The sequence below is a fragment of the Bombus pascuorum genome, chromosome 6, assembly GCF_905332965.1.
Source record: "Bombus pascuorum chromosome 6, iyBomPasc1.1, whole genome shotgun sequence".
NCBI classification, from domain to species: Eukaryota; Metazoa; Arthropoda; class Insecta; order Hymenoptera; family Apidae; genus Bombus; species Bombus pascuorum.
The window spans coordinates 14,161,322-14,187,766 of NC_083493.1; the positions used below are offsets into that span (position 1 = coordinate 14,161,322).

Below are 26,445 nucleotides of genomic sequence, written 5' to 3' on the forward strand. Positions count from 1 at the left end.
CGTTTATTATCGAAACTAATGAAACCAACGCACTTTGTACATATTTTAATATAAACCCCTTTGTATTAAGATAAAGATAGAAGTAGAAGAAGGTAAAGTTTATATCGCAATCACGATCTGAACTATAGGAATTAAAGGGTCGATGTTGGACGACTTGTCCTGAAGTAGATATTAGAACGGAAAATGGGTGAGAAAATGTTCATTTTTCACTTTTGAGGTAGAATTTTATTTTTCAAAATGCACATTTTATTGTAATATGTATAATATATGAATATGCATATTCAAATGAAATTATACGAACGGTAATTTGTAAGATACTTATCAACCACTCAAGGGTCTCGTTACGTTCAAGAGAACTATCAAGAGCTCGAGTAATAAAGCGACTATACTTGCGACAAGAGTTAGTGGAATCTGAAACATGCAAAAACAAAAATTACGGATAAGGTGCGTGCTCACTGGTGTTTATGAATAATTCGACATCTCATCGTCGTTCGTTTTGCATATTTTTCGTAAACATATTCGTAAGACACATACGATCATTCATAAAACTCTTCTTGCATTCGATAAAAAGGCCATTTTTAATGGAATAGAACGCTACAAGATTTCATTGCCAAGTAATTTTTCACCATTTTCTTATTGTTTTATGTATGATAATAAACAAATATTTATATGGCTACATCTTATATATTTTATTTCAATAAAAATGACCATTTTTGTAAGATGTAAATTGCGAACACTTTCATGGACGATCGTAATTCTTCGAAGTTACGAAATACACCAAAGTACATATATAAAATATTTTGGTAGATTTAATGACAGTTTGTGAACAGTTTGCGTTAGCGTGCAATAAACCCACAAAAGGTTGGCAATCATATTACACACATTTGGTGGGCAATGTCGTATTTGTTAACGAATACACGTTTTTAAAGAAAATACGTCATTTCCGCTTATTAAAATAAGAATGATCAAAGTGAATAACATTAAAAACTATTTAATATTAAAATTATTTATTATAAAACTATTTAATAAGATTATACGAAAATTACGAAATTACGAAATATAATACGAAACTTACATTCAATACTTGCGATAGGAGCATTATGAGTGGGCCAACTATAGGTAGGCCTTGTAGGAGTAGTACTATAGGACCAATTAATTCCTGAAGTGTAGAAAGATCTCCATTCAAAATACCTTGAAGTAGTGCATTGAGCGACACTTTTCCAAGACTGTCCAAGATATTACTCAGGCCTCCGATGAGGCTGTTCCCTCCTAGATGCGATCATGAAACATTACATTAACATTATATTAACGTATTAGCCGAGAAAACCTTTTTAAGTCTTTTGTATAACTTCTTTAAAATTGATTATGAAGAGAAATTGAATTTTATTTTAATATTATCACCCCTTAATAATATTATCGTAAATGGTGTTATTCATGCCTACTGCAAACAATAACTTATCTATTTTGTATTTAATATTAAATAATAGTAAAATCCTTAATAGAATTTGTTTGATTTTATTTATATCTAAGGTAAAATAATGTATTCGGGTGAAATTTCATTTATAATAGCATAAACGTATATAGAAGATAACTTATTATGTTAGATTTTGATTTCATTTTTACAAATATTTTGATAATCACACTAAGATGTATGAAACAATTTATCGTGTACAGTGGACTAAAATTATTAAGGGGCGAAGATTACGAATTTCATTGATGCACGACAGGCTTAGAATTTCTTTTTAATTTTTATTAGAATTCGATAGTTTGTTAAAAGGCTCCATTTAAAGAGACAGAGACAGAGCTATTACCTCCGTTGGTAGAGTTGCCACCCAAAAGAGGTCCAAGGATACTAGCGAGGGCATCGTTGAGGTTCGGGACTCCGGACAGCGAGCCGCTACCAACGTTTCCTACTAAATTGTTTAAAACATTCCTCTTGCTTAATTTATTGTCTATTAATTAATTTGATAAAATCCAATACAAAAAAGCGTATAAATTGACTGGATGTTTATTTAACTTTACATTTTTACGAATATCATTAAAGAAGTAATATCTAAATAGAGCCACGTCTGACAACTATTGTAGTAGTTTATCTGGATATTCAGTGCATTCCCGTGTATTATATGCTTCTGTATATTTCCGCACATTTAAATTTCAATATTTAGAAGCATCATAATCATTCGATTCGATTAACATTTATTATAAAATATTATAGGTTGTTAGGTAGTATCGATCCGTAAAATTCGAACATTTTTGAAAAAACGACGTTTCAGATGCGTCAAGCTAATAAACGTTACATCCAGCAATATCAATAAGATACATATATCGCTTTACGAAGAAGCAGCTTATAAATAATAGTATCCTATTTATTAAACAGGGTGGTACTATTACCTCCTACAGTAGAGAGGATGCCTTGTCCACTGGCCTGAAATATCAATATATCACAATGATAGTATTCATGAGCAGCATTAAAAAGAAACAATAAACAAATCTCGAAATACAATTTGTAATTGTCTTCGTTATAGTAACTATTTTGTTTCAAAGAAACCTTACCAGTTGACCATTGCCTGTTGTGGCCAATATCCCAAGCAGGAAGCAAGAGAGGAATAAAGACGGCATAACTCCCATATTGACGAGCTGTGTTCTTTTGTATGGCTTTGCGACGAAAATGCAGAAAGCAGCTCCTCGAAAGTACTCGCTTTTTTGGTTGACTCGTTCATATTTATATAATAGTTATCAGCCGGTCTATATCACACTGTTTGACCATTAATAGTAAATACCTCGTAATAACTGTCATTGTTTTCAAATTAGCATTGATATCCAAAAACTCGACCTTGTCTTTGTCAAACATCATTACTACTACTATTCGTACGTTTCATGGAATTTCTTGACTTTTACATAACATAATTGCGATTTTTATCGAATATGAGCGCCTAAAAGCAAGATAACGATAATTTTTGCAATGATAACTCTCCACTTGGGAACAGGTTTAGGAAAGAAGCAACAATTTAACAGTAAAGGAATTTTATTTCGTATATTTACTTACAAATGATAGGACAGAAAATTATAATTATTTAACTAAAACCATTTCAAAATATGGTCACGTTCGCCTTTCCAAGTACTCGATTTTTCAGAAGAGCACTTGGACCAAGGGCCATGGACACGCGATGGGCACGATGACCCATGGGGATTTCTGGCTCGTCAGCACTTTTACTTTTATCTCCACTGCAGTTCGTACTCTTTGTCTTATCAAGTTCATCGAGTTTTACACGATTATTTCACGATACTACAATAGGTTTTACGTTTACAGAATAAAATAGATTATTTTCGATGGACTTATTAATGCAGTATGAATCTGGAGTGATGGGAATAAAAAGTGAAAGAGAGTTCAATTTAGAATAATTTATTAAGAAAATTCTAACAAATTAAACACAACGTATCTATATCTTTTTTAATGGATAGCTATTTCCACTACCACTAAGTCTTACAATGTAAAAAGCTTATATGGAGATTAGGAAATTGACGCAACACGACGTCATTACTTAGCCGGCATTATTATTCAACAGTTGATTAACAGCGTTCAGCGTTGATATCGGTATCTGTGAAAAGGAAACATTCAAGTGAATGAGGGAAGCTCTCGTTGCATCATATACTACCCTTCTTTATAAGTATCCGAACATACTGATGTTGATGAATTAATAATTGGAATTAACAAATTATAAATTCAAATTACATATTAAACAATACAAAAGCCATATGTATTACTATTTGCCCCATAAATTGATTATTTAGATATCACTTTTTGCATCAACATGCTATCCGTTTGAAAGATATCTTCATAATGTAATTTATAATTTAGAAATGGTAGAATCCAAAGGTAAAAAGTTTACCAAGTGGCAGAATAGCGTTACAAGATCCGGTAGTTATAAATTCTAGTCTTAGTATTACGTATTGCTCTTAAAAATCAATTTAATCGCGTTATAATATTTTATTATACGACTATGCTGGTTATATATATGTCGGGGATGAAAGGACATCGGCCTTTCTTTTGGAATGTCTGGGAAGGTCCCCGATACTTTAGTCCAGACTTTTTATTATAGCTGTATTTAAATAATAAAACTGAGAAATAGTTGTTTATGATTCAATCTGAGTGTGGGTGCCCGAGATTAATGACAGTGGGCTTAGGCTCGAAGTGACGTCGCTGAACGTAGCCACGGTCACGGGAGGACGTGTACCTAACAGAGGTAATTAAACTAAAAGAGTAATTAAATAGTTCTCCTTAAAAACAAAGGTTGACCCGAGGGGTACAGAGGGGTACGGAAAGGAGTATATAAGGATTGGACTGAGAGACAGACAGGTAAGTTCTACTTTGACTGAGAGGCAGACAGGTAAGTTCTACTTGTACCGTGGACAAGTACGTTGTGACACACCCGAATCGTGGATCAGTAAGTTGAGTTCTGAGTCGACTTAGACTGTGGTAGAAATTGCATTCGTCATTCCGTTGACCGTGGATTCGTTATCGAGTCTAAGATCATTGTCATTCACATCCCGAGTATCTAATTACCACGGTTATTTGTCAAATTTTGTCACAATCATAATTGCACTAGTAAATATCTTCGCTCTTGCATAACAACTATGTCTGATCCAAAGAAAGATTCATTACACCTCCCAAACCCTAATGTTAATCCGACATATATACTATCATTGAAGTAATTAAAATTTATCTTGTGTAAGAAACAAACAAGCGTCCGAATACTTTTAGATAGAAAAATAAGGATAATCATATTTTTTACCTGAAATATGTCATCGTAAAAACCAGGACTTTTGGTCCTCATTACCGCTATTTTTCGCGTAGGTGTAGGGTCTGAATAATAAATCGCTTGACGCGTTTGGATGTTTTGAACGTTTGAATCAGCGTTACCCTGTGGCTCTATCGAATCTGTATGCTCTTGATCAACCTGTCTCTTCGATTCCCATAACTTTCTTCTACGGTGACGTGGAAGGACTTTCGTTAGTCGAACTAAAAAATAAATCTCAAATGTATAAAAAGTGTCGTATTATGAACGAGTGTTGTATTATGTTGCATCGTGTCCTGTTAATTCATTAAGGAGCAACGTTACGTTGACGCAATATTTTATTAGCGTTCCTTTTTCCATCAACTTTCGTTATGGAATTCTATTTTCGAACAACGTGACTGTGAACGAGGATTCTAAAGATTCGTTCGATATTTTTACCGTGGTTATTTTTTTCACATAGACTTTACGATTTTATGGAACGTAAAGAAATTGATATAATTATAACATTATGATAAACCATTGGTTGATCCTTAATGAGTTAAGACTATTAATTAACTGAGATTGTTCTCACCAACGCGTATATCATTCGTCTCGCTGGACAAGACAGGATTAACCTCGGCGATAGATAGCGGTTTAACGTTTAATGCTTCCTGTATCTGACGTAATCATATTCACAGATTATTAATTCGATATAAGAGCAACGATCTTCAAATTGATGCTATTAGTTCAACCGTGTTTTACCTCTTTTTTCGACGAAGAGTCAATTTGCTTAAAAGCCTCTGGAGATTCTGCCGGCACAGCCACTGTCTACAAATTAACCATAATTTTACCCTTCATATAACATATCCCAACACTTTATAATTTGTTTGCTAATCGTATACCACAAATCATATTCTTTTTCTTCTACTTTCGTATCATATATTTACCGTCTGAGATTTATTCCTCTTTTTCTTTTTTTTTTTTCTTTTTAACGAAGCACGTCATTTATAAACTGTGGTGTGCAAGACTTCCCGGTCACGTCAGTCTCTCATTTGATATTCCTAATGTAAGGTAATGATATTTATCTAACGTACTTGATCGTCTAATGATCTTACCTAACGCAATGATATTTAAGAAGTTGTTAACTACTGTTAGGTACAGGACTATGACGAATAAAAGAAAGCAGTATAATAAATACACAGTTATATTATATACACTATGAATTAATTATTCCTTTATACGAATATAAAATTGATTTATTTGCCCAGAAACTTTTGCACACATTTTCTATATATTTCTTTATTTCACACTTTACAATTAATCTGAATTACTTTTAAAACGTCGCACATTTGTAACTCCGATAACGAACATCTTCATTACGACTCAATGAACAATTAATAATAATTTAACGCACCTCCACTACTTTTTCTTTCTTATTTCCAGAACGAGCGATTACTTGAATATTCGAATGTCCTCTGGTTGGTTGGTCCCTATCGCCTTCATCTTCACCTGGTTTATTACTTCCATCGTCTCGTCTGTCGCTTGGTCCTCTGTTAAGAATCCCAGTTGATGTTCCAACCGCACGGGCTCCCGTGTTGGCGAAGATTTCTCCTCTCAGTCCAGGCCCCGATCTTCCACTTCCGTCTATCACGCCGCCTAATCCCGCTGCAGCTTCGTGTCTTCCGTTTCCAAGGCCTGCTCTCGCGAACAGACCCCCTCCTGTTGATCGATTCACCGCATGAACTTTTCATTTCGCCTTCTTATAGGCAAAAAAAAAAAAAAAAAAAAAAAAAAAACTGGAAGTCCAGAGGTCAATTTCCAGTATATTTATGATACGATAAATATCTATTTCTGAGAATCTATCAAGGCATAAAAAAATCATATAGGTATATAATTGGAGATGATATAATAGGAGCTGACTTCTTACGATCTATGATTTTTCGTTGATATTATAGTTCACGTTTACATAAGGGAGAGTTGAATTATGTCAATATCCCTTTTCTTCATTTTTTAGATCTATAATTTTAGCTTCTATTATATTAAAATTAGGTAGATATGGGATATTATGTTTAATTTTTATATTTAAATTTATATTAAAAAAAATATTATATTTGAGGAAAATTGTCTCTTTGGATGATCGAAAAGAAGTCGCGAATAATGGGTCACTTTTATCGGAAACAAATGGATTTATCGTTTAGTTAATTTAACGTTTATCATTTGGTATCGCATTAAAATACAATGTTACGTGTATGCAACATCGCGCATAAAGATGTTAATTATGAAACTGGAAAAATTATAGTCGTAATACAAAGTACTTTTAGTAGAAAGTAACGGGACCTAAGAAAGTAGGGAATCTGTAAATAAAGGAATTATTATATTCGAGAGATTGGCAATCCGAATGACAATTTGACTCGTTTATGCCACTTGACGGATTAATCGAGCGCTAATTAAAGTTTCGTTCAAATAGATGAAATTCGTATAAACGTCTATGGCGACAGATTTCTACGAGTTCTACTGAAAAAGAAGAAAGACGCGTCGATGGAATTATACTAGCCGAGATTTGCATTGTTGCCATCGATTGCGCCACCCAAACCAGCGGACGCATGGCCACCCCAAGGTGTTCCGACGCCAGCGTGAAGTCCATTGCTTCCGCCTAGTCCAGCTTGGGCATGGTAGCCGCCCAAATTGAATCGGATTCCACCATTTGTAAGTTGAACGAATGGAAGCTGCGGAGAAACAATGGGATGTTCATTCGTTGCTTTATTATTAGACTGCGAATATTTATGCTGCTGTCTATAGTTAAAGTATTCTATATCGATCATTTCGAAAGTAATGAAAACTAAAGTGTCTTTTGATTCTCTTCATACTATTTAAGACATTTAATCGTTGTCTGAATAATATACTTTAATATAACTTCACTTAATAGATGAAATTTTTACATCTAAAAAATTTGTACATTTAAAAAAATATCTCGAAGAATGGAAAAGTACTAAATAGGACAATTCAACTAAAGGGTGCAATATGTAAATTTATATTTTTATCAATTCAGCTAGAGGATCTATGCAGAGATTTGGTTTGTTTATTAAATATTATGGCGAATACTGTACTTTGCAAATTGTATATATAATTCTGTATATTATGTACAGTGTATTGTATGCATTTTTACTAACTCTCTTAATCACTAGGGTGCATCAAAATTCACAGTTTACCTAACATTTTTGTATAATTACAGCGATAAGTTTGTCTAAGTATTAACATTTTAATAATCGCTACCGAACTATCTACGTTATATTCATGCCCCGTTGTAATAAAATCTATACATGTTTCTACGCTACAATTAGACCGATAAGCCTTACCGAAGGCTTTTAGGTACATTATGTATGTATTTAATAAATAGGTAGTAGTTAGTATGAAGCAATTTTCTTAAACAATTACAAGCTCAGTACAATTTGCTTCTATGCAACCTACATATTTTTTAAGTTTTCCGAAATTATTTGATATTTATGTAAATTCAGTAAATTGTCGGCCTGATAACGAACTTTTACTCAGTCCTTGGTTCACTACAATTATTTGCAAATTTAAGCAATATTTCCTAAAAATCATATAACCATCGCAAACTTTTAACTCGGTTTTATACTTCCGCGGTTTTTTCCCTGATCGTGGTTGCGTTTGCTGATTACCTAATGTTGTTCCGCCATCAGTGACCCGTACTCTCCCCTTTTCACTAAATTTTTTTATACATTCTATTCACCGTCATTCATTTGTCATCATTTATGACCGTACGAACAAAAAGATTCAATAGACGTTGTGGCACGTTGTCTAATTATTGTTACGTTAGACTTGGAAATATTAGAAAGCTGCTCGCTTACAGCTATTTGCTCATACATAGTTTGTAAAACAATTCATTAGGTATACAATTAAGCATGTGCAAAGGTTGCAAATATCGTACAGTTTCGATTATCATTTCTAATTATACCCGTTGGTTGAACAACTGAATAATTTTGTTTTCTTATGAGAGGAAATTCTTTATTTTTAATCGTTTTGTAAATATCGATATCGAACATGAACGGAAACTTTTCAATAAAAATGTGACAATTTTTTTCAATTTCTATTCCTATTTTTTCTTTTTTTTTTTTTAAAGCCTCGTTTTCCTACAAATTTCCAAACGCACCAATTACGCGAATTGCCAATTAAACTTCCACTTGTTCGTTCGAAATTCCAAGAGAAGTTACAATGCAAAATTCGATAAATTGCTGTCTCACAATCGTCCGTATCGCAAACGTAAATGTGAATTGTTCTCAGGCAAATACAATGAAAATTTGTATTATTAATTCAATAAAGTTGAAAACTCACCGAGAATGGACTCTGGGGGTTATTTTCGCTACCTTGAGGCATCCCGCTGATTAATGCAATTAGACTAACTACGAACACTAAAGCAACCTTGCAGCACAGCATCTTTCTTTCAACTGATTCGCACAACTGGCTACCTAACGCACTTACTACGGACTTCTAAAAAGACCTCGAAGACATCTCTGGCTCACCTTCTCGTCGGGAAGGGATAAAGTCTGACGTAGACTTAAGAAGTAGCCGAGCAACTCGTTTTGCGAATGTGAGTTTATAGCTGGTTTATACGACGATTGTCTACCGAATGAACTATGGTTATGCCGGGGTCAAGGACATTCTGAATACAATCACCACGCATTCATTTCCTTCTTCAGTCTCGCTGGCATTTGTATAAGTTTCAATGAGCTGCCTTAATTAACAAGTATCTCCGAAAAGAGAGTATCATACGCTGTTTATTTTTACAAACGGAAGAAGTTCAGCAGAAGTTTCAATAGGCTTTTAACGTCTTAATGCACAAATTCTTCCTCGATTTATTAATGAAAATAATTGAATATCTTTCTATAATAAAAGATAGCTACTTGGTGCGGTACAAAATGTATTGTACCTCTTTAGAAAATAATTCAAATATTTTCGGAAGGTTTTACGATTTATTGTTTTCGTTTTTAGTTTAACGTTGAAAGTTTTCTTTGTTTTACGTCGAAAATAAATTACTAATTAACTTGACCATGGTTAAAGAATTCGTAATTTCTTCACAATTTAACGAAAGGGAATGCTGCAATCGTGAAATAGCTATGCGCTTGTGCGATGGAGAAATTTCCGCTAAAATGACTCAACGCATAGGTGAAGGAGAAGCAAAGATTCTTATAAATGATTATTTTTTTGTCGACATAGATGGATGACGCTAAAACGATCTTAATTAAAAATATAACGAGATGGAGGGAAACAAGACATTAATACCGCAGATCAAAGTTGAATCAAACGTAAACATAATTCCTCGAATAAATATCTAAGAACATAAAATTACATGACTAATAGTATTCTAATGTCAGAAGGTATTTTAGAATTCTCCTTATTTGCTTGAATATGAATTATGGTTTATAAAAATTCAACGTTATGATTCAAACATCAAGATTCAATGTTGTAATTCGACGAACTTCCGTTTTCGAAACCAGTATAATCGTTGTCAACGCCAACTTGTAATACTTTTTAGAATGCCAGTGATCGAGCGTTTACGATATTTAATTCACAGTTTAGTAGAAAAAGCTTAAAAATCTTTCGTATACGACTTAGAAATACATTTTTCAATTTCTGAGACTGATTCTTTCGAATGATAGACGTGATAAATTGTAAAGGAAACCGATCATATGAATCATTCAACCTTGCCAACACTGTATTTATACATATGCTAATACATCGATAACTGCGAAACGATTTAACGTTAACGCATGGACTGATTATTATTTTACATGCATTTATTTGCTTATGACGCCCGAGCCATATAAATAAAAAACAAGACTACAAGTCACGCGATTATTCATTAAATCCGACTATCATCAGATACTGAGATTCATTTTCCTTCGTTTAATATTTATCTTATAACGAGGATCCATGCAGTGGAATATCAATTATGTACAAAATGAAGTTGAATTTTATTCGAATACACAATGGATACACGGCTTGCTTGCTTATCCTCGCATCGTTTCGTTATTCATGGGAGGTGTTACATTCGAAATGTTTTCCGTATCGCAGGATTGACTCGTTTAACATTCCACGTAGTAGCCATGGAATCTTTCGTGGTACATACGTGACTTCGAAATTCGTGGCTGAAACAGCGCAGCTGCCGTGAAAATCTAACGAGTCATTGTCGTTCGTTCGACAATTATCGTCCCAACGATGAAATTGCAGTTTGCTTTAACGACTCTGGTTTTCTCTAAGCAGCGACATTTTGTCATTCGTTATCTACATGAACGATGCAATGTGACTCGCATACTTATCGGCCAGCTGTTATCGAGCGTGTGATATGTAAAAGTAAATATATGTTATACAATACGTCATGAAAATTTAGAAAGTCAAATTCATTTCGCTTTGTATTTCATTTCTTTCATTTCTTTTACGAGTCAGACGATACTCTGCTGTTCTTCGATGTCGCTTCGCTTTACAATGATAGAACATTTAAAGTAACGTGCACTGCTAGACATACATACGCATGTATGTAGGTATTAGGACATTTGGTAATAGAATGCATTTCATTGTTGTTATTCTATATTCTATTTATCTTATTATAAATCTGTCATTTCAATTCCGTTACACGAGCCTTGTAATATAAAATATTAGACAGTAACATTTGCGTTTTCCAATAAATACTACAAGTAGATGTCCTAATTCCTAATACTTATGTACGAGTATAACTGGCAGCGTGATAGAAAACTAAAAGATTGAATTCGTTTCACTGTTTGATGAATTTTTTCTATGATTGAAACGATATCCTGCTCCTTTTGGGTGCAATCTTGTTCTGCAGTGGAGGATCATCTTCATAGTCTAGTCCATTTTCTTTATTCGGAGCAATTTTGTTTTGTATTCGAAAATCGTCGTAAGATTTGTTTGGTCTTTTATCTTTAGGGGCGACTTTATTTTGTATGGAAATATGCGCGCTACTTGGCCGAGAACCAGAAATCGTACCAAAGCCAGCAGTGATCCCATGCCAGAAATAATTTGTATCTTCTTCTACGTTTTCGTGGACTTCGTAACCACCTGTACTGCCCTGTCCTCCATGGATACCTATAAAGATTTTTATACAAACCATCTGTAGTTTTATGATTGTACTGTTTGATTCAGAAGAAAATGAAGTTTTCAAGATCTATAAACAAATAGATAATCGGTAAAAAAGCGGCACACCATTCTCTGGTTCTATATGATGATTCTCATTAGAAGCTGCAATAAAATTTCTTTGCAGAATTTTCCATGATATATTCTCTATCAATTCCGTAAAATTTGTACTTTAAGATATTTCAGAAAAGTTTTGACATAAGATTAAAACGAGAAATCGCACATATCAACACACAATTCACTATTCTTTTTTATTATCTCGATTTTAAGAAATTTGTTAACGACAGAAAAACACGTCTTTTTGTAAAAATCCCCTATTACATTGTTCGATTAATAGTCAAAGGTATCGCACATATGTATACCTTTGTCTCTCCCTTTTTCATTATTTTTTTTCAAGGATTTCGCGTTTGCCTAGTCAAGCAGTACAGATACATATTCGATACCAGTAAATGTATACCTTGATTTCCATGACCACCATGACCACCATGTCCACCACCAAATCCACTGTACCCGCCAAACGGACCTTGAATACTACCTAAGATTCCATGATTACTAACCAGGAAAGAGAGGGTGTTTAAACCGAAGAGATCTTTGTTATTGTTCTTAATGTTTCTCTTCATTTGTTGCTGTTTGAAACGTTGTTGCTGAAGTTGCTCTCTTTGGAACCTCTGTCGTTCCCTTTGAGCTAATATTCTCTCTCTTCTTTCTTGGCGTATTCGTTGTAACTCTTCGGCATTCTGGAGTCTCTGCCCAGACGTTTGTTTTACTAGAGCCCCAACAGCTTCTAAGGTCGAAACAGGGATCTATGAAAAAGAAAGAAAGATTTATATTTCAAAGAAATTGCTGGGATAATATATAGATAACACGATAAAACACAAAAATTCGAACTGTGTCATATCGAGAGCGTGTTACGCGAGAGCAAAATATTATTGTATGATAAATATCCAAAAATATATATGCACACCGAAAGTTTGTTTTGTTTGAAGAAAGAAAAAAAGAAAATAAAAGTGCTATATTTTAGGGTTTTTACGAAAACTGTATTTACAAAGAGTACGTGTTATATAAGTCACCTGAATATAAATATACCTTTAAGATACTATCGATGGCCTTGGAATTTTCTGGGCTGAAGGTTTGCACCGCGGCTCCTGTCTGCTTGATCGCCGTAATTGGAATCTGAAGCGTTAAAATCAATTTTTATTGGATCACCGAGAAACTTAAGAGAGATTAAATAATACTCACGTTAAAAATACTGTCTACCACATGACCACTTTCACTCGGATCATTTTGACGCTTCATACGTTGAAGGATCACCTGAAATAACAGATTTAAATTCAATTATCGAGTCTCCATATCATGTTTAGACCATTTTTATTTAAGCAAATAATATATAGTGACGTAGAATAACATATTTATTTGTCGACATATAAAGCGACAATAAAACAACTTTTAATCGCCTTAGTATAGAAGGAATTAACTTACGATGAAATTTTTCACTAAAGCTATTCTTATAATAGTATGTTTTGACACTTGAACTGTGCTGTAATCGGAAGATACGATAAAGTTAATCCCACACGTTATAAAGTCGCAAATGCGGGTAGAATTATCCGTACGAGAATGTGCATTGAATTACTTTTAAACAGCTATTATGCCTACATAGAAACTTTCTCTTTTCTACATATAGAGCGTCAAACGATTTTCTGCTCAATAAGTGTTAATGCAAATGCCAACGTGCCTTCTGAACAGGCGTTATTGTTCTATCGTTGCATTTCTATTTACGTTACTATCGCATACCGGAAAATTGAAAATTTCACAGATCGATGTTCTTCCTTCATTTGAAAATATCAACGAGTTTAGGTTCAAATTATAGTAGTTACACAGTATCGGAAGTTAAATTCTTTTATTATTACTTTACCTATTAATACGTGAATTCAAATATAAAAACCATGTGATTAAAAACAAGTGACAAGTGATTAAGTACCGACGAATGTTTTGTATTGGTTTTTAGCTAATTGGTTTTGTATTAAGAGCGATTCAGAGAATGCACGTGAAGATTCAGTATGCATAGTGGCACGTGAAGATGTGACTGTACGTGTCAAAAATGTGTATTGTACGCGTGAGGTCTTTACCGGAAGAATTTTGTAAAATTTGCTGAAGAATCGAGCGTCAAGATCCAATGAGAAAGAGTTTCAAGAGAATTGTTAATTCCTTTTAGTGTTATCGAGTAAAACTCTGCTTGAGATTCAATGTTCCTTGAAAGATCTGAATTTTATTATCGAAGATCCAAAATATTTGCATTGTTTGTATATATACTTGGATAATGATTAAGCTTCACCACATTCACTGCAATTACGCTATAATGTCATGATAAGAGAGCTAAATCTAAGGAAAGCCAATATTGATCTGTGTGAAAAGAATCAGTATGTTTATAATACTAAAAACAACGATGTAAAATCCATCATTTGAACAGATCTGAAAGTTTTAACGTGTTAAAATAACAAGATACAAATTGTCGCAAATAAATACAGAACTTACTGTCTCCGAAGTTGCCACGTACAAAATAGCGTTGAGAACGCAGATTATCCCAAGCATTGTTCTAACACTTTGATACGACCGTCAAAGAATCTTCGTGATCTGCAAACTGCAGAACAGGTCGACGATCCTCCGATCTATAAGGATGATTGCAAGATCCCACACGAAGTATCAACCAATCACGATGTAGGATTCCACGGATCCAATACCTTTTGACCAGTGGTCCTTTCTATTCCACGTAATCTTCTTACACACGATTTAGCCCCTCCTTTTTGTCTTCTTTCACCGAGCTATCGTGTTACGCGCATGCAACAACGTAAGCGGAATTAGTTATTTACATGAAAGTAACAGTAACAGTAACAGTAACAGTAAACCCATGTACGAACACGAACAGACAGAAGCAACAGCTAAGGATACTCACAGAAGTTGGACGATCAAACGAAAATTACGACCAAAACGCATTAAAAACAGCTGATGAATTATTATTTCTTTTTACGCTGAAAGATAGGATTATGCGAAGCAATTGTAAATGATTCTAAAGAAAGTCAAGTAAGATCATCGTCTTACAATGGTGAATAAAAATTTCTCGTTACGTACATCATATTTTACTTTATACAATTTAAGAAAATGTTATTGTAATGTGTATGAATTTATAATGTGTGTAATGTATTCACTTTGTATTATTTAAACAAATTTTAACCGATATTGTAAAAAAAAGAGAAGCAAGAAGTAAATATTGTTGTGTAGTTACATAATATTATTTGCAATCTTTAAAGTATCTCAATCAGAATGTAAAGCTGAGTGAAAAAAAAATTGTTTGAGTGTAAACTTTTACATACCTCTTTATATTATTTTCAATAAAAGATAATGAGCGATATAAAGTCAATATACATATGTATGTAAGAAAGCAAACTTTGAATTCTTTCTGTTTTAATTAATCTTTAATGAGCCTCGTAACGCGTTGTTTTAATATGCCAACAAAATTATCAATCGTGAATATGTAAAACTACGTTCAAAGAAACTTCGTTCAAAGAAACGTTTCAAGAATATTACTTACAATTAGCGTAAACAGAATTACTCCATGGAACGTGATCCATGGAACAGCACTGATCGTGTAGTTCTTGATCCGTCTGGTTGATCCACATATAAGAGCGAATCCAGTGGTCCCACGCCGCGTGTCAACCAATCGAATTCAGGCAAACGTGCTTTCTACTTACCTCTTCTCGAATTTTCGTCTGATTTTTATACAAGAGAACTGTTAAAACCCAGTTTCACTGATTATCTGCGTACAAATACGAGAGCGCGTAGGTCGTGTGGGTCCGTGTTACATAAATATCGGACGATGATCTTTGAAAGTGACGTAACTCGAACCAGCATAAACACCTATGATCTTTTGTGCGTTTTGAAAGAGTCTCGTTTGTCCTTGGCTCTTTTACCAGACGCACTATTGGAAATAGTATTGGAGTTGATTTTATGACAATTTGAAATATCTTCACTTTCGCTTTCAACTCTTTAATTCGAATTATAAAAAGAAACGGTTTTTTACACGTACTACTAGTCGGTTAAACTTATGTTCGATCTTTGGCTACATGCTCGGAGGATGTACACTGTCGAAGGAATTTTATCGAATAAGAAATGTCCTAATGCAATCAGTCGTTTTAAGTGTCCCTTCTGTCACGAAAGAAACTGCCTATTTGGTTTCCTAGATCCCTCTGGAACTCTTTCACGTTTGTTTCCGATTGCTGGAAAATGTACAGACAAAATATGAATAGATCAAGTGGCCGGATAAATCGATCATTAGAAGCAGAATCAAATTGGAAGGACTTGAAAGAATCGTCTTACGTTTAGTGCGTCTTTCCATTCGACATTAAAAAGTTTAACGAGCCCCAAGACGTTTCTCCTGATTAAATTCTGTAGCGATTGTCTAGTTAAGACAAAGGGCGTGGTCGTGGGTATCGATGTCGTTGTTTCTGTTCCGTTGACGTTGGTCATGTTCGATGAACTTGCATCCTTTAGGGATCCTTTCATCATGCTACTAGCAGTGACCGAATCCGGAGCGATGCTGTTATTGATGATGGTGGCGATCTCCTTGATCGCTGATGTCGTGTCGCTGATTGCCTGCAAGCATTCGGAATTTGTTTTACAATTCAGCTTTTATTACTAGTAAATATAAAACCTAACTCATTATTTAACGAATTATCTTTCAGCTTGTTGTTTCGCTGCTTAATGACCCAGATTAGAATTTTTCCGTGCAACGAAACAAATCTATATACTTCAGAAGAAAGACAATCCTTCCTTCTAATAAAAAATACTGCCAGAAGCGGAATATATGATTTAAAATAACGCATAAACGTATGAATAACGTATGAATGACAGCGCTGCGAGAATACAATTCATGTTTTTACAGTTTCAGTCCATTGTGTGTTGAACTGCTTGCTACCTCTAAACTCTCTCACGCCCAACGATCAAATCTTTTTTTTTTTTGTGTTTATTTAATCAAGATAAATTTTTGTATACATTGATTGTAATTCATTTAAACTACGAATTAGCATAAGGTGTGTTAGGCAAAGGTACCGATACGCGACGGTACTACGTAGCCATGCTATATTATGTGTCGTGGTTTTTACAGTTTTTTTGTTTTCTTTTTATTCTTGTTTTTGGATTTAAGCCGCTGGGGAGCGGAGCTTTTGTGTATTCTTGTTTGTGTTGTATTTTTTGTCCCGAAACTTTTTTTTTATTTTTTTTTTTATTTTGTTTTTTTTACAATTTGTCCTGAAGGACATTTGGTAAAGCGTTATATCTCATTGGTAAATAAAAAAAATAAAATAAAATAAATATAGCATGTGGGTGGCTACCCCCAGCGGGGAGCCAACTTCGTGTTTTCTAAGTTGTATCTTTTATGGTCCTGAAACTTGGCCGCAAAACAGGACGCTTCGGTAGTCTACTTCTCAAACCTTCGACACTCGACAGTTACGTGACTTCGAGTCACTAGCTATCGTGGTCATCTGTACAATCTCACCCGCACTTTCACTGACCGTACGCAGTTAAGTGCACATTATCCTTTTTTCTTCCTTGTAACAGAGGGAGGGGAAAATGCACATCCGCATACCAGGCAACTTGAATGGTCCGGTTATGTGGATTTACCATGATGTCATCACCGATCTATTAAAATTTCCTTGCGTACGATTTTATCCTGAAGGGAAACTCGAAACTTGTCGTGACCATTGGATGTAGAATACACTCTTACGCAAGTATACTTTATCTGTCATAAATCGATCGATATCGATCAACTTCGTAAATTGAGAAACGAAAGAAAGCAACGATGTGTAACGTAAATTGTCGTTTTTAATTTTCTTTCAGATTTACGATCATTTCTTTTCATTCTCTTGATAAATATACGTTTATTCTATACCTGGATCGTCTACTTTTGAAGAAGTTAAATATTAATCATGCATTTGAATAATACTGAAAAATTTGTCTTCTAAAAAATTCAAATATCCATAGTCTAACCGCTATACACTATATACATATATATACATATATAGAAAGAAAATGGCTTACCTCGAACGTGATTTTTGCCAAGGACCAAAACAATCCCGGCTTCTTCTTCTTCACTTCTCTGACAACCCTCTTCGATTCTTCCGAGATGATCTTGTCTCCAATTACATTCGTATCAAAATCTTTTTCACCCGAATCCTCAGACAACAGTCGATCTAGAATCCTCATCTTTTCTATAATTGCCTCCTCGTCCAAGTCACTCTTTTTATCTTCAACTTTTATTCTATCTTCTTTCGCTTTCTCTTCGCGATCACCCGACCCAAAATCACTATACCTGTTATATACTCCTGGCTGCACCGTTTCTGTCATTCCTCTAGAGTAACTCAGCAGAAGCAAAGGTTTTTCAAACTGATCTTCTTCTGGACTGATCTCGGTTGTTTCTTTATACTGTGTCACGCGTGGTAAAGATTTCTCAGTGCCCGAAGAATCGTATCGTTCAGGAAATTGTGCAACACGGTGCAGCGGGTCTGATATGTGATATACAGGATTGTAGGGCTCATAATTCGTCGAATAGAATCCTTGAGGGTCGCCATGGAGGGGATACACGAAGCAAAATAGCGATAAGCCGGCTGCTAATAAATTCATCGACGACGCCTGCATCTGCAATTAAACGCTGTTAATCGGTCACGGAATTTACACGTGGAAGAATTCTAAAGGCAAATCTAGATTTCACGCTTTAAATTACATATCGTGGATGATTCGTTCACAGCGAAAGAAGTAAAGATCGTTTTCATCTGTATTTCATCTGAAATCGATATCCAAAGCGATCAACGAACAAAGTAGAATCGATCTTTACTTTTGATTAATCGAATGAACGATATCGATACGATTCGTGCTGAAGCGATACTGACGCTACTAATATCATTCAGTAACAAGTGCACAGCCATTCAGGTAACATTGTTTTGCCATGTAATTAATTGTAATAGGGAATGCTAACTCTGACACTTCGGAAACCAGTGAAACGAGTTCGATCAATGAATTAATAAGTACTCCATTCACCTTTCATATTCACTGTGAATGATTCATCCGCAACACGTATCCAGACTATCAAAAATGTAAATTTCGTTTTAAAGTACACTCTGTAGACAGACTCGGAACAACTCCGCGAAATTACGCCACGTACTTTCTTCGCGAAGAACTCGTTGGGTGTCACGCGAGGAGAATCGATTCGACGTTTCACTTAAGCCACGAAACTTTCGTGAAGAAGAAAAAGAATCGGAAAAGCGATGAAACCGCGACTGCCAGAACAGGTTAGCTATTTACTCGAGCCGTTAAAAACTCGAATCTCCATCCGTCGCGTGATTCCCATCACGTAAGCGTGGCACGAATGGTCGCCAGGGAAATAGCAATAATACGACTAACCAAGCAATTCGTATTCGTGATACGATTGGATTCAATTTAAAAGGTACTATCGATTAACAAACGGGGGATACGTCTTTAAGAAACGCGGGAAATCGTACGCGATGCTTTTACTGAAACGTACGATTATGAGTCACGCATGAACCTCGTTGAGAATTAACGCGTGAAAACAGAATGCGAAGTTTTGTTTCTGAAGTCGGTGGAAAATTTCAGAAATACCGAATGCCCGTGAACCTTCCTCGCGCTTTCACTTCATGCACTTTCCAGTCTTTCTTGCACTCCCGAAGATACCGGTAAATGCGATCGAACAACGGTTATGTGTTTTATTTGGTCGATTAAACGAGCGAGATTCGATTCGACGATAAAACGGTTGTAACCTTCGTGCCAGATCGGGCGTGACTGTCCAACGACGATCGGAATTTGGCTTTTCGTGACTCCTTGGTTAGATACTTCCTCTTGTGCTCCATTTCGACGCAACCACGAGTTGACGCGTGCAGGGAATTCACTAGCAGCGATATTTCGACAGTTTCGAAATCAATTGACCAACGAATTTCGAATGTGACGCAACAGACATCGTTCTTTGTTGTTCCGCGCCAATGAAAGAACCGTTTAACCAATAGGTATTTCTTGTTTGTTCTTATCATTCCAATTTATTCCTTCGTTAACATTAGCGCGAGATAGTTGGTGAATGTCTATTTTTGTTGAAATTGAACGCGAGGCCGTCAAGTTTTTTAACGTTTCGCGAACATTCGTTGCTCTCCATCGTTTCTAATCGTTTACACTCTGGACTCTATATTTTGTAACGGGTCGATGCATGGAATGATTAAGGAAGTCTAAAATCAGTTACCTAATCATAACATACACCTGGGCTAAGTGAAATCGGAACACTGTTCGTTGATCGAGCGAGTAATTGGTTCGAGATCGTAGTACCTTATGATCGTCGTAATGCTTATGAAGCAACGTCGATGCATCTAAATTACGCCAGTGATTATACTTATACATGTCGTTCAATTGTAAGTAATAACCTTCCAGTAAGATGGTTGTAATTATCATCACGAAGTGGACAACTTCCTTTCACGGAAATTATGTTCGAACAGGAAGAATATTTTTTGAGTAATTTTTTTGTTTGACCGATTTACAGACATGTAAATGACAGCCGAGGACAAATATAAGTAGCGAGTATACAAATAGAGACATTCTAATATAATTTGTATAATTCGTTTCTAAATTAATATCATTATACTGTACTTATATAGAAAATATTTAATTATATAGCTGTTTCAATAATGTAACTAAAACGTATAAACAAACATTAATTTTAATTTCACCGAATTGTCAGAAATGTTTGTACATGACGCGAATGACATAACAGATTTACAATAAAATAACTAGAAAATAGAAGCACTTGAAAATACTGAATTTATACTAAATATCAACAGATGTCCTAATACGTATAGTCAACAGTATATTTCTACACACGACGCTATGGATGGTTGTCCGGGTCTCTGACAGTTTCTGAAATTTCTGAAGGTTGCTCCTCGATCTTTTTTCCTTTTTACCGTGATCACGATTAAACCGGACGGTCGACTTTCTACAGAAGTTGCACGAGTTATCGCGTTGTCGATTATGCGATCGCACGAAAGGACTCGGTCGATAAATCGAATCGTTGAAACTAACTTTAGTCGATGTAATCAACTTCAAAGGATTGCTCCTCAAATTCTCCCAATATTGACCGAATCTTTTTCCTCTGAAATCTTTAATTCCGATTTCAAATTTCCCATATATCGAGGAAATAATGGAACAAAGCAAACACAAAAAATCTCGATGGTGGTTCTATTAGAATCTACTGGCTCGCGTCAACTTCGATCCTTCGAGTTGGCATTCGTTCAATGATGCTTGATGCCACTCAATCACAGACGTCGAATTATTCGCCACTTTTCGTCCACGATTACGAAATTTCTTTCACTGAAACGATCGACACGCTGGAGCAGAAACGTGCTGTCCGAGGTTCAGTCGATGCGGTACTTGTAGGTTAGCCACGCTCGGGCGTCAGAAGCACGTGGATCACAGATCATGTTTCACTTTCACTCTTGGCCGTCGCGCGACCACGTGTTTCCTTGAACATAAATCGATGGTAAATGCCTCGCTCGACGTGTTACTTCATTTTTATTATGCCCGCGATGCACTTTCTTACCGTCGATAATGGAAATCCACACGGACGTAATTATTCTCGAACATTATCACTGATGAAGTTTCGCGTTTTTACCATTTTAGTTGGTTGCACTTTTCAGTGTTTTTTGAATTATCAGATTTTGACGAGTGATCTATATTTGATTCCGATCGTGAATTGTTTACCGTAAGTTAAGAGTTCGAGTTTAAAAAAAAAAACGCCAGAGTTAATAGACTAGCGGAAGAAAATGTTGGAAGAGGGCGGATACGATGCAATTTCCAATCAAATTATTCCTTCCACGGTCTAGTTGCCAGGCGTCTTTCTTTCACCGTACTAGGAAACTAAACGTTTAGAATGGGAAATAAACTGCGAAATAGTATCGACATTGCCAAAATTTTGTATATTTCCATACTGGTGGCTATAAATTTTCGGGATACTACAACTTTTCTGCACAATAATTCATAACTAATAATGATGGTAAGTCAACAAGTTACAAATTGTACACCATAACGTTCTCTTTCGTAACTCTATTATTTTACGTCAAATAGTTCCTTGCGTAAAAGTAAATCGACATTTTTTCGTATAAAGCTTTGTTTTCAAGATAGATTATCGTTCCAAATTTTATGTAAGCAAACGTTTCAACGTTTGCTTTAAATCTCTCTTGTGTATCCAAGGATCTATATATGTACATGCGTTACGCAACGCGGTTTCCACCTGTTATGAGTCAGCGGTTCTCAGCATGTATGGAATTGACAAAAATTTAGAGTAAATTAGACTCGGAGTTTGAGGTTATATGGAAATTAGTTTTACGATCGCCCGTCATTTTTCCAGCTCAGACGTTTACGATTCGCGGACTGTTTAGCGAAGGTGGAAATATTATCGGAGGTTAGTGATTATTAGCTTCTATTCGAGGTTATTAAAGGTATCGGAGAAAAGTGATATTGTTTCGATAATCGTGGGAATAGTGTCAATGAATTATGGAAGCACGGAACGTAATTGTGTGTTAAATATCGTGTTCTGTATTTCAATCGATTCGTATAATTACTCAGTTATGTTTATGCATTTATAGGAAATTCAAAGCTAAAGCATTCAAGGTATAGTACTCGTTATATTATTTATCGATTATTTTCTAATCTTTGTTTCGTAATTGTGATAAATTTACCGATCGAAACAAATGTTTAGCTTCTAATTCTTTAATCCTGTTTCTAAAAATATCAATTCGCATAAACATCTGCAGTCTAATTACGCCAAAATTCATTCCTATTTTTACTGTATGTAACAAAAAGAATTTTTTTTAAATTGCCTAATTTAATTTTTTGGGAGATTAAGTCGAACGAATTAAATGACAGACAGTCACTGAATTACGCTAGACATTTTTCGCTGCAATCATAGAAAGTAACCCTGAATTCTTAAACTTCATTTTTCAAGAGCGTCGATTCGAAACAACAGGATCAACAAAACTCTCCCTTTTCAAAAGTACAGGAAATATTCCTGTAACTTTCCTTCACTGGTCCAAGTTAATATATCATTGTAAGTAAACTGTCTACTTACTTTTATTTGCTGCGTACAAATATTTATTGCGCAATTCTGACCGTCTTCGTTCACGAACCCTTATGCAATTCCTTGTTATCCTGTTACGTACCTGGAAGTGTACAGGAAATGGCTAATATAATTTTCTAATCGCAATAGGAAAAAACCACGAAGCTCGAAGCGAATTGCAAGTGTTGCACGCGGTGTTAAAGTTACGGGAATCGAGTTCGATATAGAGAATATCGAGATGCTGGTCACGAACTGAAGTCTGGTATCTTTTGCAGCAGCCGAATATAGTAACACGAAGGTGGAAAAATAAGTATGCAATTTATCGTGTCATTCATGTGTCGGTATATTTGAATCTCTCAGAAACTTTAATTATATGCGATCAGTTCCACTTTTCGTAAATTTCTCAGTTTCGTGACACAGGTACACGAAGCAAGTGGATTCTGTATGTTTAGAAATCTGTAAGAAATTTGAAGCGAAATAGTGTATAAAAGGCAGCAAACATATAATCGAAGAAATAAGAATCCAAAGGATAATATTCGTAATAATATCTAACGTGTAACTTGTAAAGTATCTCGTATTCTTTAATTATTAGTTTCAATATGAATTTGCATATACGTATGCAATCCACAATTAACTTACTTTTGTAGGTTTATTTGTAATTAACATAAATAATACTACAGTGAATTCTGAAACAAATAATACTACTAAATATGTAAATAGTGTCTATGAATAATAGTAAATTTTGAGATAAACTTTCAAAACGTTAAGTAACATGCTCGTAACAAGCGTTTTCTCTTATTTTTCAATCTATAGAATCGATCAATGTGGTAAATAAGAGTAATAAATTCTAAGATAAATTTTAAAAACAGGTATTTTCTAAAACCACAAGTTTTTCTACTTGTTTGATAATTATATAATTTTTGACGTAGATCAGCGTGGTTTATTAATGCATCTTTTCTTACTAATTGGAGAAACATCAACTGGTTGTCAAGACGATCTTGATTCATAGACATAGGTCTACAATATTATGAAACAACGTGTATGACACGAAAGAAGATTTCAGTTCTTCGCATAAATTTTATCCACGTGGTATTTCGGCTATCAAGTTGTATAATAAAGCGTGGTCAAATCTATTCTTACATAACGTTTTCGTAATTGCTCACGAAACAGTGATCATAGGTGCTCTGACCTGGATACCTGTCTAGGAATTCGGCATAACTCTTTTCTATAACGAACGAAAATGCGAAGGAAACAGGTAGATTGAAAAATATCATCTTCATCTACATATTAATACTGTATATCGATAACAGTGATAGTTCGTTTTAAATTATTAGGTGGAAGTGATTTGATAAATATAAAATCACCAATTGTGACATTAAAAAATACATAGTTAATATTTGATAAACAAATACAAAGCGATTACTGAGTAAATAATTTGACAAATTCTGCATTCAATTGCACTAATTATAAGCTCACAGCACTATGAATAGTTAGTGACTTTTAGTTAAAATCTGTTAATTCTTTGCACCCCATTAGCACTGCTAAAGCGACATTGATCGTGTGAAAATCGTATTATTATAATCGACGAAAAAGAACAAATGGAAGAGAGCTACTGTAGAAATAAATGTACACTCATTTATAACCCTTTTCTTCTCAAATCAAAATTCTTCGTTTCAAAAGATTTCATTGCACAGGTGTACCAAAGTCGCTAGTTGAATCGTATTAAAATTTTTTGAATTAGAAGGAGTTAAATATAAAAAGTTGTCAATCTTATCAGGACGAAAATTTTCAAAATTCAGTCATTCCTTGACGGTAGTTGTCAAAAGTAGAATGGTATTTTAGACTAAGATCAACAACTAAGAATGGATGAAAGCGTTTAGACACTTGTCGACTTTACCTTGACAATAGTTCTTCAAACTTGTTCGATCAAGCAGAAAGATCCGTGTCAGCTTCTGCAATGTAAACCGATGTTCGTGGCACAGCGAAGAAATATAACGTGGCGATCGAACGCGTAAGAACAAGTGCATCTTGTCGGACGGCAGACCCGTCACTAACGAGATGAGTCTTTCCTCCTTTCAATATCTCGAATCAGCACCGAAGGTCGTTCACGTTTTTACGAAAGACCTCGCGTGTATCACCTCAACGGAACAGATTTACGAAATTTTAGCGCCCCTCGTTCCATCATCCATTTCTCCAGCGATCTCGCGTTGCGCACGAAGGAAAATTTCTCACGATGACGCATCGAAATATCCCCTGATGACGATGTGCTCTATGACAAGTTCATTAGACGTGTTTCTCAGAAAATTAGGCAACGAACGATTCTTACGTAATCGCGGGCTAAACTATTAACAATAATTTTAGTTTTACAAATTTAGTATTAGTACCAGATCTACCGACAGGTAAAATATGAGACTTGTATCGAAGAAACCAAATTCGAGAGGTATACGAAAGAATATATGCCAAGTTGTTACATAAGTTTTGTCTGTCAAAGTAAGTCTTCCACAAACTTGCTTTGCAACATCCATCCATGTGCTGGCACGTTGTGCCTCTTTTGTAAATATCTTCAGATTTATCATTAAAAAAGCATTTATTATATTATATATTGCATATGTATTTACAACATTGATAGATTAGTTGGATGAACCAAGAGGAAGGCGGAATATACGTATTCAAATCTTCAAAAATCCGACGTTGCAAATTTATCAAATTTCTATGAAAAATTATAAATTGCTCATTTTCATTATTTTGATAGTTCTAATTTTAATGAGATAACAAAGTTGTTATGAAAGTGGAAAAAGAAATAGAAAATATTTTAATTCCTTTAACATTAGCTTTTTAAGTGACATAAATGGCGTTTAAAGTATCATAATTGGTGCCAGCGTAGCTGTAACTGGCGCCTTGCGCACTGCAAACCGCTATGTTCTTACCATAACGGGAAACCTATCTACAGGCGATATTAAGTAGAGAACTATCGTAAAATTGTCACTTTCTAATTATAGATCTTGAGAAATTTTATTACACCGCAGGTTGACAAAGCGATCATAAATTAACGATTATGTTGTGAATTTTTACTTTTCTCATAAACCATCCGCTGCATAAGACGCGATTACAAATAAAAGAAACTCACGATTAGTGACAACCAGGAAAGTACATAACATACATACGAGTAATAATTACTCGCTCATCGATGTCTTAGAATATCTAGAACTAGGACACGAGCTGCATCTCTCCATGTCGGAGTCGACGTCTGGTTGCATAATTACACGCATTTCTATTGAATCTTCAGCTAAACGATACAAAGTCCGTCCAATTTTTTAACCTACATTCACGAAAGGACGCAATATG

The 26,445-nt window shown here is 34.9% G+C and overlaps 4 protein-coding genes across 9 annotated transcripts; all 4 read right to left on the reverse strand.

Moving 5' to 3' along the window:
* Positions 1-202: 202 nt before the first annotated feature.
* Positions 203-2,713, reverse strand: LOC132907716 (uncharacterized). 2 transcript variants are annotated; one of them, XM_060961075.1, is made up of 5 exons: positions 2,554-2,713; positions 2,392-2,425; positions 1,812-1,910; positions 1,076-1,269; positions 203-411 (listed from the first exon to the last, which is right to left on the reverse strand). In XM_060961075.1, exons 1-5 carry the CDS (start codon positions 2,626-2,628, stop codon positions 322-324), a joined length of 492 nt encoding a protein of 163 aa, XP_060817058.1. In that variant the 5' UTR covers positions 2,629-2,713; the 3' UTR covers positions 203-321. The 2 variants fall into 2 exon arrangements, with proteins under 2 accessions (XP_060817058.1, XP_060817057.1); XM_060961074.1 differs by having other exon boundaries at positions 1,812-1,913.
* Positions 2,714-3,387: 674 nt separating this feature from the next.
* On the reverse strand, positions 3,388-9,311 carry LOC132908451 (uncharacterized). The gene is made up of 7 exons (XM_060962493.1): positions 9,129-9,311; positions 7,330-7,501; positions 6,190-6,494; positions 5,538-5,603; positions 5,368-5,452; positions 4,794-5,020; positions 3,388-3,599 (listed from the first exon to the last, which is right to left on the reverse strand). Exons 1-7 carry the CDS (start codon positions 9,228-9,230, stop codon positions 3,543-3,545), a joined length of 1,014 nt encoding a protein of 337 aa, XP_060818476.1. The 5' UTR covers positions 9,231-9,311; the 3' UTR covers positions 3,388-3,542.
* A 1,433-nt stretch (positions 9,312-10,744) lies between these two features.
* On the reverse strand, positions 10,745-15,062 carry LOC132907615 (uncharacterized). Its single transcript, XM_060960859.1, has 5 exons — positions 14,478-15,062; positions 13,185-13,256; positions 13,032-13,118; positions 12,403-12,748; positions 10,745-11,897 (listed from the first exon to the last, which is right to left on the reverse strand). Exons 1-5 carry the CDS (start codon positions 14,532-14,534, stop codon positions 11,587-11,589), a joined length of 873 nt encoding a protein of 290 aa, XP_060816842.1. The 5' UTR covers positions 14,535-15,062; the 3' UTR covers positions 10,745-11,586.
* A 908-nt stretch (positions 15,063-15,970) lies between these two features.
* LOC132907616 (uncharacterized) lies at positions 15,971-25,176 on the reverse strand. 5 transcript variants are annotated; one of them, XM_060960861.1, is made up of 5 exons: positions 24,998-25,176; positions 23,113-23,203; positions 18,036-18,645; positions 16,317-16,592; positions 15,971-16,216 (listed from the first exon to the last, which is right to left on the reverse strand). In XM_060960861.1, the coding sequence occupies exons 3-5, from the start codon at positions 18,630-18,632 to the stop codon at positions 16,133-16,135; spliced, it is 957 nt and encodes a 318-aa protein (XP_060816844.1). In that variant the 5' UTR covers positions 18,633-18,645; positions 23,113-23,203; positions 24,998-25,176; the 3' UTR covers positions 15,971-16,132. The 5 variants fall into 5 exon arrangements, with proteins under 5 accessions (XP_060816844.1, XP_060816843.1, XP_060816845.1 ...); XM_060960860.1 differs by having other exon boundaries at positions 18,036-18,632; positions 24,998-25,175; XM_060960862.1 differs by lacking the exon at positions 23,113-23,203 and having other exon boundaries at positions 18,036-18,632.
* Between the last annotated feature and the right edge of the window lie 1,269 nt (positions 25,177-26,445).